This window comes from Erythrolamprus reginae, chromosome 1, assembly GCF_031021105.1.
Source record: "Erythrolamprus reginae isolate rEryReg1 chromosome 1, rEryReg1.hap1, whole genome shotgun sequence".
In the NCBI taxonomy this organism is placed as follows: domain Eukaryota; kingdom Metazoa; phylum Chordata; class Lepidosauria; order Squamata; family Dipsadidae; genus Erythrolamprus; species Erythrolamprus reginae.
The window spans coordinates 377,811,202-377,825,220 of record NC_091950.1 but is presented as its reverse complement, the minus strand read 5'-3'; the positions used below and the strand labels follow the sequence as shown (position 1 = coordinate 377,825,220).

At 37.9% G+C, this 14,019-nt stretch overlaps 1 protein-coding gene across 1 annotated transcript in view; it reads right to left on the bottom strand.

Moving 5' to 3' along the window:
* PPP1R21 (protein phosphatase 1 regulatory subunit 21) overlaps positions 1–12,081 on the bottom strand; it is a 37,042-nt gene extending 24,961 nt beyond the window's left edge. Inside the window, exons 1-11 of the mRNA XM_070734690.1 lie at positions 11,861–12,081; positions 10,616–10,684; positions 9,632–9,778; positions 9,378–9,479; positions 7,451–7,615; positions 6,393–6,451; positions 4,138–4,232; positions 3,669–3,721; positions 2,315–2,464; positions 538–639; positions 354–442 (exon numbers count right to left, since the gene is read on the bottom strand). Coding sequence (XP_070590791.1) covers positions 354–442; positions 538–639; positions 2,315–2,464; positions 3,669–3,721; positions 4,138–4,232; positions 6,393–6,451; positions 7,451–7,615; positions 9,378–9,479; positions 9,632–9,778; positions 10,616–10,684; positions 11,861–11,920 — 1,091 coding nt within the window. The 5' untranslated portion in view covers positions 11,921–12,081. The remainder of the gene's footprint in view (positions 1–353; positions 443–537; positions 640–2,314; positions 2,465–3,668; positions 3,722–4,137; positions 4,233–6,392; positions 6,452–7,450; positions 7,616–9,377; positions 9,480–9,631; positions 9,779–10,615; positions 10,685–11,860) is intronic.
* Positions 12,082–14,019: the final 1,938 nt, after the last annotated feature.

The window sequence follows — 14,019 nt, the reverse complement described above, 5'->3', positions numbered from 1 at the left end:
GAACTATGACTAGTGGAATCCCCAACCAGTACAGATACCATTATAACAGAGGAAAACAAGCTAATGATGTTGAATTTCTTCTAAAGAAAATATAATTTGGTATTATAAAGCAACTTTGATGGGGCATGCTCTGACATATTAAATTTTGATGGGTATTCAAATATCACACTCCCTGCTTAATCTTCCTTATGACCACTGACATCACTGTAAAAGGGAAGAGCACAATCAAGTTTGCTTGTTTTCCTCTTTCCCTTCTCCAGAACTGGTGGAATAAAGATCTGAAAGGGGGCTTATATTCTATGTAATTGCTTTACCCAAATTGCTTTGGGGTGGGGGACAAACTCTGATAGTACCTTTTCAACTGATAAGGAAGAATCTTCCTGAGAAAGCAGACATAAGATGTTAAGTAGTCAGAAAAAGTTTTTAATTCCGTAGTTGTTTCCTTGCAAGAAAAAAAAAGAAGTTTTAGATATTTAGTACCAAGAAGCTTTAAACAGGGAGGTATAGCAACAGAATAACAATACAGTACAGTATTACCAGCACTGTGATGGTGTCTTCTGTGATACCCTCAAACAAATGCAGAACTCCTTCCTCCAATGGGCGAATGTAGGATGCATTTTCATGAAGATACTGTGAGAACTGAATGCAAAGAGATCTATTAGCTGGCACTACTGCAACATCTTAGTCATATTTACCTTCAAGGGTTAAGATACTTCACTGGGAAAGATTTTGCAGTTTATTTTATACTGCCACTTGGAACAGGGAGAAAAGAGAACACAACAAACTTTTAAAGGTTTTAATGTAAACAGATAATCTGCTCAGAAGGAATTTAAAAATTGAAGTCATTTATACAGCAGAGATATTTTAGAAAAGTCTTATGTTGAAAGAAAAGAATTACAGTCCTTTAAATATTTCAGAGACTCATTGTTGCCAAATGGTTTAATGGTTCACAGAATAATTTGGTCAAACTATTGAAGGACGGAGTTTAATTTTTCATCAAGTACGCAGCTCCAATAGTTCCTAACTACAAATAGGCAACTCCTTCTACACACTTTTCCTGATACAGAAAAAAGGAGCTTTGCATCGTTTGATCACTGTCATCAAATACAACATTGTTTCTAGCCGAAGGAAGTTCAGAAGGCACTTCTCTTTCCTTCTTTATAAACTTCATAAGTTTAGAAATATAACACTTTTCTCCAAATGTTTCAGTAGGAAAGCAACAAAAAGTCTTGAATATTAATAAATGCCATTTTCTGGACCTATATTCACTTTCTATGCAGTCACATCCTTAAGTGAGCATCTTTTAGCATTCCATCAACCACATTATCCACAGTTATCCCCCAACAAATTGTTTATTTTAGGGCAAGTACGTCCCAAAGTTATATTTATTCTTAATTCAAAAGGTCAACAAACTAAGGACCTCTTACAGTAAATTTAAAACAAAATAATAAAGGAGTACACAAATTTAAAATGACAAGTGCAGGGAAAACTCAGAAATAATTTTTAAAAAAACAGAAACCCGAAACCAGAAGATCCTGTACCAAAATACTATTGGAGACTGCCAAAGAAGCCACTTTTAGGAGAAAATCTCAAAGGTCTGTGTGTGTGCGTGTCAAAAGAGTGAGGGGAAGGATATACAGTGTTCCCTCGATTTTCACGAGTTCGAACTTCGCAAAAAGTCTATACCATGGTTTTTCAAAAATATTAATTAAAAAATACTTCATGGGGTTTTTCCCTATACCACGGTTTTCCCCACCTGATGACGTCATATGTCATTGTCAAACTTTAATCTGCTTTAATAAATATTTTTTTAATAAACTTTAATAAATAAACATGGTGAGTAATAATCTAAATGGTTGCTAAGGGAATGGGAAATTGCAATTTAGGGTTTTAAAGTGTTAAGGGAAGGCTTGTGATACTGTTCATAGCCAAAAATAGTGTATTTACTTCCACATCTCTACTTTGCGGAAATTCGACTTTCACGGGCAGTCTCGGAATGCATCTCTTGTGAAAATTGAGGGAACACTGTATATGAACAACTTTTTGAGAACTTAAGCAGTTTTCCCTACCATGTGCTGCTTTTTTTTTTTCATTTGAAGATGCAATATAATCTGGAATTGCCAAATTAGAAATAAAATTATCCTGACGAGATTAGAACAACATATCTCACCAATTCCGCATACTGAAGTTTTTACAAAAGCAAAGGTTATTTTAACAGCTTTGCTGTACTTGTCAAATTATAGAATCCTTAGAAGTAGCAGGTTATTATCCGTTCATTATATTTAATGATATAAAATTCCCCCAATAATTGTACCTTCTGATTTAATGGTGAAATGGTATCTGTGGCAGAATCAATGGGGAAAATCTGAATTCGCTGCTCAGTGTAGGTGTGGAAATTAAGGAGAGCTGTCACTAAATCCTGGATAAAGGTCAGAGCTTGACCAGCAAGATCACGAAGTTTCAACTGTAAAAGGATAGAAAACCAAGATACAACTTTATAAGAGCTTTTATACGACAGTGTTCCCAACTGAAGAATAGAAATGCCAGGATGATATTTAAAAGACCAGATATGCAAAAGCTCAGTAGCGTACAGTGACATTTCATATTAGACATGGAGTTAAATGTAAGAGGCACACAAATATATATATATATATAAGTGACTTTGCTCTTCCACTCTTCCTTAGAATCCCTTCTGAAGATACTTTCCACTTTAGAGTAGATTGTGTTACATATGTTTTTGCTTCAAAGGAATGGAATTGTTCCCAAATAGGTAGTACAGGAGCTGACGTAAGAGCTTTGGAATTGATTTGAGATTTGTCTTCCAACACTATACTCAATATCATATCTGCATGATATAGTATTTATTCTTCAGTTAAATACAGCATCTAGCTAGCCTTGATCTCAAAAACATAAGTAGAATGGACCTGATTAATACTTTGTTAAGAGACCATAAGAAAAACCCAGAGATGTAGAATAGACTGAAAAGCTGGAAAAGCATAACAGGCAAGAGTAATGCAAGTGGATGTATCAATGTAATCACCAGAAATTGAGTTCAACTCAAGAACTTTCTATCTTTTCACAAAAATAGATCAACCCCATAAACTACAGTTCAAAATGGGGGAACAAATTCTGGCATTATCTATTTATCTATTCATTCATTCATTCATTCGATTTTTATGCCGCCCTTCTCCTTAGACTCAGGACGGCTTACAACATGTTAGCAATGGCACTTTTTAACAGAGCCAGCCTATTGCCCCCACAATCCAGGTCCTCATTTTACCCACCTCGGAAGGATGGAAGGCTGAGTCAACCTGGAGCCAGTGGTGAGATTTGAACCGCTGACCTCCAGATCTACAGTCAGCTTCAGTGGCCTGCAGTACAGCACTCTACCTGCTGCACCACCCCAGCTCTTTATATTATGTGCTCCTGTCCTGCAGCTGTCCTGAATCCTGAAACCAATCCCTTCATTTCTCATTTAAAAGGAATCAAGCAGAGTTTCCGGCCTCTTTTCTTAAAAGAAAAACCATTTCTACTGTACTAGGTATTACTGAGAATCTGAAATCATTTAAACATACTTAATGGGGAATCAGCATCACATATGCAGTGATTCACAAATACCAAAGAAACACACATTTCTTAACTTAAGCACCCTTAATTATATTACTCACTTGCCTGCGTCGATTATGTAATGGCACATTCAGAGCATTATACTGGCTAGATCCTAGAAAGTAATCAATTCACAGTATTAGATCAAGTGTATTTCATCTTGCCATCTTTTTTAAAAAAAATGTTAGTTCATAAATCATCCAAGAGTGGGTAGTATCTTTACAACCTGCACCAGTAACTATATTTTAATATATATATAAATACATGTAAAATATATATAAATACATGTACTACTGTGTTTCCATGAAATTAAGACCCATTTTTTAAAACCCTGAAATAAGCATTTGGCCTTATTACCATGCATTCAAAAGCCCAATTGGGCTTATTATCAGAGGATGTCTTATTTTGGGGGAAACAGGGTAATTAAACATATATTGGTCAGAATAAGAAAACAATCTCAGCTTTTCAATTTTCTACTATTTTTTTTCCTTTATTCAACTGCAAATGCAATCAATTCAATTCAATACCTACTTGTATCATTGAAAGGTACTTTTTCACTTATAATTTGCAAAGACTCATCCAATCTGCTACTCAGGTTTCTATGAAGATGCTGTAGCTGCTGCTGGCTAGGAGGCAAAAATAAAACAACATTTATTTATTTGTTTGTTTGTTTGATTGATTGATTTTTATGCCGCCCTTCAACTTAGACTCAGGGCAGCTTACAACATATTAGCAATAGCACTTTTTAACAGAGCCAGCATATTGCCCCCACAATCCTCAACATCAACGTTTTATTCTTTGCTCATTTTCTTACAAAGCTGATAAAACAAAAAGGTATACTCCCAATATTACAATTCACCAAGAAAGCAAAACTTTTTATTAATATAGTACTAATTAGTACTACGCTATTATTATGTCACTGCTCCATTGGAGTCCAGTTTGGAGGAGGAGAAGGAGTTGGAATTGGAACCGTCCAAAAGGAATGGCACATCTCCCTTGGCATATTTGGAGAAACCAGGGGCTAAGGATGATGCTGTCCCTAAATCTGCACTACTATTAATCTTCTCACCATTCCCATTACCCATCTCCTCCCACAAATGACTGTATGACCCTAACTTTGTTGCTTGTGTACCTTATGATTCTTGACAAATTTATCTTTTCTTTTATGTACACTGAGAGCATATGCTCCAAGACTAATTCCTTGTGTGTCCAATCACACTTGGCCCATAAAATTCTATTCTATTCTATGAGGAACAGCTGTCTCCCCTACTCAATCCAAGGGCACAGAGAACAGAGCATAGAGAAGGGTTGCAAGGCTACTCAGGAGAAGATTGCCCCACCTCTCCTCACAAGGAACACCTGGAATGAATTGACTTAAAGGGAAGCCATGGGGAGTTACTCTTTGCCAGGAACCCTTGATTGTTTTGCCTTTTGTCTTGTTCGAGGACTGGTTTTGCCCTTTGGTTTGCCTTGAGAACTACTTTTTGCCTTGTGCCTTGTCTTTGCCTTGAGACAAATGTCTTTGCCATTTGTATTGTGCTTGACTTTGTCTCGTGGACTAGCTTAGCTGGGTGACCTGGACTTGGAACTCTGGACCTTTGCCCTGTAAGTGTACTTCTACTCTATGGACTTTCTTTGCAATCTACAGGCTGTTGTTTGGGAGATTGAGGGTGACTGCCTTCAGGGTAGCGTAGGATGGACCCTTACCTATCGTTGGAAGGCTGTTTGTTAGAACACTTACTGATAGCAATAAAGGATTTTCTAGGGGGCTGCCTTGCCTTGACCGCCTGGGTCATAACATAGTATTATATTATTGATACAGATCATCCTCGACTTACAACAGTTCATTTAGTGACTGTTCAAAGTTACAACAGCGCTGAAGAAAGTGACTTATGATCATTTCTCACACTTTCCACCGCAGTAGCATCCCCCTGGTTTCATGAATCAGATGCTTAGCAACTGACTCACAGTTATGATGGTTGCAGTGTCCCATGATCACATGATCACCTTTTGCGACCTTCTGGCTTCCCCACAAGTTGGGAAGCCAGATTTATTTAATAACAGTGTTGCCAACTTAACTGCAGTGATTCACTTAACAACTGTTAAAACAAATGGGGCAAAACTCACCTAAATGTCTCACTTAGCAACAGAAATTTTGGCCTCAATTTTGGTTATAAGTTGAGGATTACTTGTATTAGCACTGCAAAATACTGCAATGCAACAATACAGTGTCACAATACAAATATTCACATCTCCCTGCTGTAATGTACATATTCAATAGATTGCAGCAGTACTTTTCAGTCATTTGTTTATATTACTGCAAAACCAACTTAAATCAAAGTAACATTTGACCAATTTAACGGTTTGTTTTGTTTTTTGAGGTACAAATATTACATCCTAATCTTAATTACAATGACAAAAAATATCCAACAGTAACTTGAGCACCCACCTGTTGAAAGCAAAAAGTGGGATTTTAACATTTAGTAGCTCATGTGCTAGTATATTATTTTTGCATTTTATATTGGGCAGTAGATTTTTGGTGTGCTTCATGAAGCTAATGCAAACACTCACCCACTCCAAAACTTTTATAGGACTAAAAGGCAGTAACAGTAAAAAACATATCTGCAGAGTTTTAAAACTAACCCCTTATATATAATTAGGTATGCATTTAAGTTTAATGCTGGTGCTTCATGATCAAGGTGATAATAAATAGTGCTTGTTTAATTACAAACAACTTTCTCTAAGTAGACACTAATAGTATTTAATTTTCAGTATCAAAAGCATACCACTCTTCTGTTCGACCTCTGCAGTCCTTGGCTTCCTTCTCTAGGCTTTGAGATTTGATCTAAAAGAAAAGGCAGAAGATCAGAATTGGCAGTATGCATTTGCACAATCAATTATATTCCAAGATCAAAAATTAGCATTAAAGAACATTGTATACTAAAAAAAAATCTAAACTATCAACACATGCTTTCTTAAGAAACTAGACAACTGAAAATGTTATAGAATGAGAGAAATGAAGGAGCAAAATACAGTGGTACCTCTACCTAAGAATGCCTCTACTTATGAACTCTTCTATATAAGAACCGGGTATTCAAGATTTTTTTGCCTCTTCTCAAGAACCATTTTCAACTTACAAACCCGGGCCTCCAAAACTATAACCAGAAAAGGGCAGGGAGAAGCCTCCTTCGGGCCTCTCTAGGAATCTCCTGGAAGGAAACAGGGCCAGAAAAGGCAGGGAGAAGCCTCCATGGGGCCTCTCTAGGAATCTCCTGGGAGGAAACAGGGCCTCCACCCTCCCTGTGGTTTCCCCAATCACACACGTTATTTGCTTTTACATTGATTCCTATGGGGAAAAATGGCTTCTTCTTACAAACCTTTCTACATAAGAACCTGGTCATGGAATGAATTAAGTTCATAAGTAGAGGTACCACTTGCAGTACCACTGCAAGGATCATCACCATTTTTTAATGACCTAATAATCCCTTGTGTGGTGGAGTCTGGGTAACTGAATGGATCAAGCCGAGTATTTAATGGCCAGATGCCCTTCCTGTCACCAAAACTGTATGCAAGGAAGCAAGGTTCATTCTGGTCCCATCTTAAATTTAAAAGGTACAATTCTCAAACTGCCACTGCTTAAATCAGTGTTACCCAACCTTGGCAACTTGAGGATATTTGGACTTCAACTCCCAGAATTCCCCAGACAGCATTCGCTGTCTGGGGAATTCTGGGAGTTGAAGTCCAAATATCTTCAAGTTGCCAAGGTTGGGAAACACTGGCTTAAATCATTTAAGTCTCAAAAGAGCAGAGTTCTAGAACAGGGTAGTTATTGCTTTAAACTTACTTCTAACTTGGCTTTATCGTTTTGCAGCTTTTCTATTGTATCCATGTACTTCCTAGTAAGGCCATCCACCACAGCTTGATGCTGTGCAGTCTCCTTCTCTAAAAATTCAAGCCTGCTTCTCAGCTCACCTTCCAAGCGCTTATGTTGCTCATCTGCCTCAAAGAACTGAAATGAGAAGGGCAGAAAAGGTATCACCCATGTTATTAAACTCCGTCAATAGCTGCCAAGATATACAAATTGCATAATAAAATAATGTTGGAAATGCCATGAAACAGAAGGAATAGTTTAGTAAATATATACCATGAATACTAAACTTTAGTATATATGGAGCAGTATTTTTTTACAAAAAATTATTTAAAGTTTTGGAAAGAAATATGCAGCATCATTCAGAGAAATTTAGAAATCGAATCTGAACTGAAACCCCAATTGCTCTTACTAGGCATAATTCCAAAACATATTAAGCAAAATGGTGATTTGCCTATTTAGTATTTTTCATAAGTTATTGTTTCTATATCTTTCTAAGATGCCCTGTTGTTTCTACAGGTCGTTCTCAGTTAATCAGAGCAACTGGGTCCAGAATTTCCATTGCTGAGTGACATGGTTGTAAAGTGCAATATCATGTGACCATGTTGCTTAGCAACAGCAATACTGTCACTTCTGGTTGGCGTTGTTAAACAAAACCCGCAACATTATTAAGCACAATGGCATGTGGGCACCATCTGCAGCCTCCTGTCAGCATCCCCATTGATTTTGCTTGTCAGAAGCCAGCAGTGAAGGTTGTTAACGATCATCATGTACCCATGAGATGCTGTGATGTTGGAATTGTAAGCTAGTTACCAATTTGTAACTAGCTTACAAATTGGTACACAATCACACAGATTGTGATCATGTGTCTGTGACCATCATAACTACAAGCCAATTGCCAGGCACCCAAATCACAATCTTATGACTGCAGAGACACTGCCACGATTGAAACATCAGACTGGTGATAAGTACCATTAATTCAGCACCTTCATAATTAGATTGGGTTGCTGAACAAATGCTTGTTAAGTGAGGATCACCTGTACTGACATAAGCCAACCCATTTCATAGCATGGTTGTAGAATTGAATCAACTGGCTATCTTTGCTTAAGGTGTCCTGATGTTATATTCAGGTTCTTGTTCTAACTGCTTTATTTTAAGAAAGGGGAAACACTAACCTACAAGCCTAATCAAGCTTTCAAGACCATTTGTCCAGCCTATGGGGTAAGGTTTTTATTTAGTTAATTTATATACAGCCCACCTTGTTAACACCTAACTCAATTGAGATCTTTTTTCCCCATCCACATCCACTTATTTCAGAAAGATGGCCCCCAAAGACATATTTTCTGGGCCTGGGGGAAAATATTTCTGTTAACTTACTAAAATCAACAAGATAAACTTGAAATAACATTACTCAGACCAACTGGGTATGACTGGGGAGGGATACAACTGTTTCACTCAATTGTGCCCCCCAATTTCCTTACTACTTTCTGTCAAGAATATACCATATTTTTTGGAATATAAGATGCACTGGTGTAAAAGATGCACCAAGATTTCAAAGGGGTAAGTAAGAAAAGTTATTGCCCTCCCCCAGCCCTCTGGGGCACTCTGCAGCTCTCCCAAACCTTCTACACACCCCGTTTTTGTGAAAAACAGGCCATTTTCTGTCCCATTTTTGCAAAAGCAGGTGTTTTTTGCCCTCCTTCAGCCCCTAGGAACACTGCAGACTTCCTACACCCTCTGTACACACATTTTCACGATTGGCAGGGCTTTGGAATGCCAAAAAAGGCTGTATTCGGTGTATAAGATGCACCAATATTTCCACCCTCTTTGGGGCTGGGGAGTGTGTCTTATACTGCAAAAAATACAGTTAAAGTTTGGATGATGTATTAAAAAAGCAACCTACCTGAATATGTAACCTCTCATTTTCTTCTATCTTTTTTTGAAGATCTTCACCAAAGACGTTTTTCTGTTCTTCACTCAACTGAGATACAGCATCACCACTTTTCTAATCAAAACAAAAATATGCTTGTTTGCTGAAGACACTTTTCATATCATTATTTCCATGGAGTTTTACAATAAAATAATTAGTTAGCTAAGAATTATAACATTGTATTACTACAATAATACAATATGCTGGAAAACCAGCTTGCTACTTACCTTGTTCCTCTTGCCTTTAGATTCATTTAATGCAAGTTCATCTTGAAGGAGCTCTACTCTCTTGGCCAATTGCTGATTTCGAAAAGTCAAACTATCCATTTCCTGTTGCAGTTTCCTGAGTGATTGGTCTTTCATTTTCATTTGTTCCTGTATTAAGATGAAATGTTTCATCACACTGATTTCTAGCATGGATTGATTTTAACAATGCCTTGTCATATCCAATGTCTTCAAAACACGATCAAGAATCATGGTGTTTTATCTAGGATTAAAGCTAGTTAACTGATGTATTCATCATTTCTGTATGGAAGTAAGTATCAAAATAATATTTGATAGATATAAAATCTTTTTATGGCATTGACAAGCTGCCTTTAAAAAAAAACTCAGTGTAACTTATATGGGAGTGTCTCCCTAATATCTTCATAACAACATTTCTATGAAGCAGACTGGAATAAGAGCCTGACTGGATTACAAATATGGATTTGAACTGGGACTTTTTGCCTAGGATAATATTACACTACACTGACACTCTTACTACTTGGAGTTTTAAAAAATAATCTTTAAATAGGTTTCATGTATCAATTCAAAACAAACTTAAGATCAACAAATGAATATGATGCTTCTATATAGAAATTTAAGAGATTTGTTTTGACTGTTGTCAATTCTGTGATAGACGTTCAAAAAATCAAAATGTGATTTTTGTCCTTTCCAAAGTAAATGGCAGTTAGCAATTCTCCCACATAGATTTGCTTTCACAAGCAGTCACAAAAGAAGCGATGACAGATTTCACAAAGATTAATCTAAAACTTTCTGTGATACAATTTATTTTTAAGCTGAAAGAATATTTCACACATTACATATCATCTAACTCAGAATCATAGTAAACAATGTTTTGATGATAATGAATAGCTTGATTAAAAATAGACACTTCCCTATTGAGAAATGTTGTTTTTAATCAAGCTATTATTCAGTATTTTTATGCTATACCTTTAGAGCTACTGAGTTTGCTTGCTCATCCATTACACCCTTTTTCAATACTTGATTTTGAGCTCGAAGCTGCAAAACAGAGAAATTATTAACTCAGTTATGAAGCAATGTGGTCTTTGACATCCCTTTAGGAAAATATTACACTTTTAGAAAAATACGGACATTCAAAAAAGAAAGAAAAATTCCACAACAAATTTAAGCTTTGAAAACTTTAATTAACAGTATGCTTCTGTGAAAGGGCATTTCTTCAAACATAATTTGGTATAATTTGTATACCTATAGCTAAAAAAATATTTGAAAATTATCTATATGGTGAATTGAACAGCATTGTTCCAAAGAGAGTCTCAGTAAACAAGCAATGTTGAAGTAAAAGGATTCCAACCAGAGTTCTTGAAATATAACCTTATTAATCAATGAGCATGTACATTCTTTTAATATTATTTATTACATTTATAGTCCACCTTTTTTTTTTACAACTTAAGATGGTTAAAATATAAAGCTCTTATCTTCTATCCCCCGCCCCAAACAAACCCATTATATGAGGTGGTCTGGGCTGAGACAGACTATGACTGACACAGTCACCCACCAGTTTTCCAGAGAGGACCAGAACTTACGGTTTCATTAATCTCTGGCCCACTACACCAAATCAGATCACAATATACTGTAAGAGACTGGATAAAAATTCAAATTAAAAAAAAATCACATATTAACATTTACATCAGTGTTGTGCCTTCAATAAAATGCTACACTTTCTTTGTCATTTTGAACCCATGTTAGTTGTTGTCTCATTTTTAAAATACAGTCATTAATAAAAGCTCTTCAAACCTTTCTTTCTTAATTCCCCTCCTGTGAAACAGGTTCGATCCCAGCTATCCCCAAAAAGGGGAAGGAGGGTGGGGTGATGGAACCGAGAATAGAAAGGCTGATGAAGCAGATAAAGGAAATCCTCAGGCTAGACTCTTTTCACACCAGTTGCTCCCTGAATTGATTGAAACACCAGGGCGTGAATGCATGCAAACGAATTCGGTAAAAGAGCTACGTTTCCTTCCTCCACTGAAACAAGAGGCAGAGGAGACAAAAAGATACGCCAGCTTCAACATTTCAAATGGAAGGAGAAAGGCACCAAGTCTTCCTTGATAGCTAGAAACGACAGGAGGGGGACACATGATGGGGGCTGAAACCCCCGGCGGCGGGCCGGCACTTTTCAGGGCCTCGGTACTTTGGGGAGTTGGCACGTGCCAGTACCTTGGAATACTCCTGCGCTAGTTTCTGGTACTTCCCTTGCAGCTCGGTCGCTGCCGCCATGACTGCCCCTGTATATACGAGAGAGAAGCCGCTACCCGGAAAGCGACCCGTCTTCGCCTGCTTCAACCATTGTGGGGAGACGTACTTCCGGGTGTGGGCGGGGCGAACGTCAGACGTCACCCGACCCCGCCCACCGCAGCTCGGCTGTCCACCATCTTGAGCAGCTCTTTAGCTTGAGGAGCCGAGCTGGCTTTTAGCGCGAAGAGGCGGGAACTGAACATTGGCCCCGCCCCGTTTTCTCTTGCAAGGAAAAACGGCACGACGGACGGAAGGCGGCGGGAACGGGGAGGGAGATGTGCAGGCTACTTGCTCTTTACAATGGCGGTAGAAGGAGGGATTTCCCCCCCTTCGCCCGTTTTGGTCAGTTTCAAGGCGGTTCCCTGCAGTTCAGTTTAGTATTTTCGTGGCAGCCGCCGGTTTCCCCCCCTCCCACAACAAAAAACAGATTTCGTTCTTGCTTGTCTGCAGGAGCTTTAATTAATACAGATGGAAACATGACAGGAAAACGTTTAAAAAATTGTGGAAAAACCACTGGTTTTAAAATGTATTATGTCTGGGTGATGAACGTAACTAATTAGAATAATGCAATGCAGGAAACTGAAGCGTTGCGTAGGATTGTATACTGTGGCTCCCTCCAATGTATATTGTGGCTACCCCTTATAAAGCAGGTAGAGATAGATAGACAGACAGACAGACACAGAAAGAAAGAAAGAATACCTGGGAGGGGGAATCTGGCTTTTAGTAGCTTTACAGAAGTACAAGAAGATTGGCACCACCCAAATTTCGGGTAGAGGCTGTTCTATAGGAAAGTTGCTTTGACAGAGAAGATGAAGATATTATACTTCTTCCTTCAACATGGCAATATTTGACAGAGGAATCTTGGAGCATGCCTCCCCCTCCTCCCCCCCCCCCCAAAAATCTGGTGAAATAGGCAAAAACTACCACAATGTTTAGTGGTCCCACAAGTAAATTGGCACATCCCATGTAAGGATGTGAAAGTAATAATTAGCATCTTAGGTTGAAACTGATATAAAGAATAGAGTAGAATAGAATAGAATTCTTTATTGGCCAAGTGTGATTGGATACATAAAGAATTTGTCTATGGTGCATATACTCTCGGTGTGCAAAAAAGAAAATATACATTTGTCCAGAATCATGAGGTAGAACACTTAATGATTGTCATAGGGGTCAAATAATCAATCGGGAAACAAAATTAATAGAAATCTTAAAGATACAAGCAACAAGTTACCGTCATAAGTGGGAGGAAATGGGTGATGGGATTATGGAGAAAAACTAGTAGTAATAGTGCAGACTTAGTAAATAGATAGTGTTGAGGGAATTATTTGTTTAGTGGAGTAATGGTGTTCGGGGGGAAACTGTTCTTGTGCCTGGTTGTTCTGATGTGCAGTGCTCTATACTAGTGTCAGTTTGAAGGTAGGAGTTGAAACAGTTTGTGTCCAGGATGCGAGGGTTCAGTAAATATTTTCATACCCTTCTTTTTGACTCATGCAGTACACAGATCCTCAAGGAAGGCAGGTTGGCAGCAATTGTTTTTTCTGCAGTTCTGATTATCCTCTGAAGTCTGTGTCTGACTTTTTGGGTTGCAGAACCAAACCAGACAGTTATAGAGGTGCAGATGATAGATTCAATGATTCCTCTGTAGAACTGTATCAGCAGCTCCTTGGGCAGTTTGAGCTTCCTGAGTTGGCACAGAAAAAAAACATTTTTTGTTGTGCTTTTTTGATGACATTTTTGATGTTAGGTGACCATTTTAGGTCTTGAGATATGATAGAACCTAGAAATTTGAAGGTGTCTATTGTTGATACTGTATTGTGTACAGGAAGCCGACCCTCTGGAACCAGCTCCTCCCAGATATCAGAGTTGCCCCCACCCCCCTTGCCTTTCTCAAGCTCCTTAAAGCCCACCTCTATAGTCAGGCATGGGGGAATTGAAATTTCCCTTCCCCCTAGGTTTATAGAATTTATACATGGTATGCTTGTATGTATGAGTGGTTATTTAAATTGGGGGTTTTAAGATTATTTTTAATATTAGATTTGTTTACATTGTCTTTTTATATTGTTGTTAGCCGCCCCGAGTCT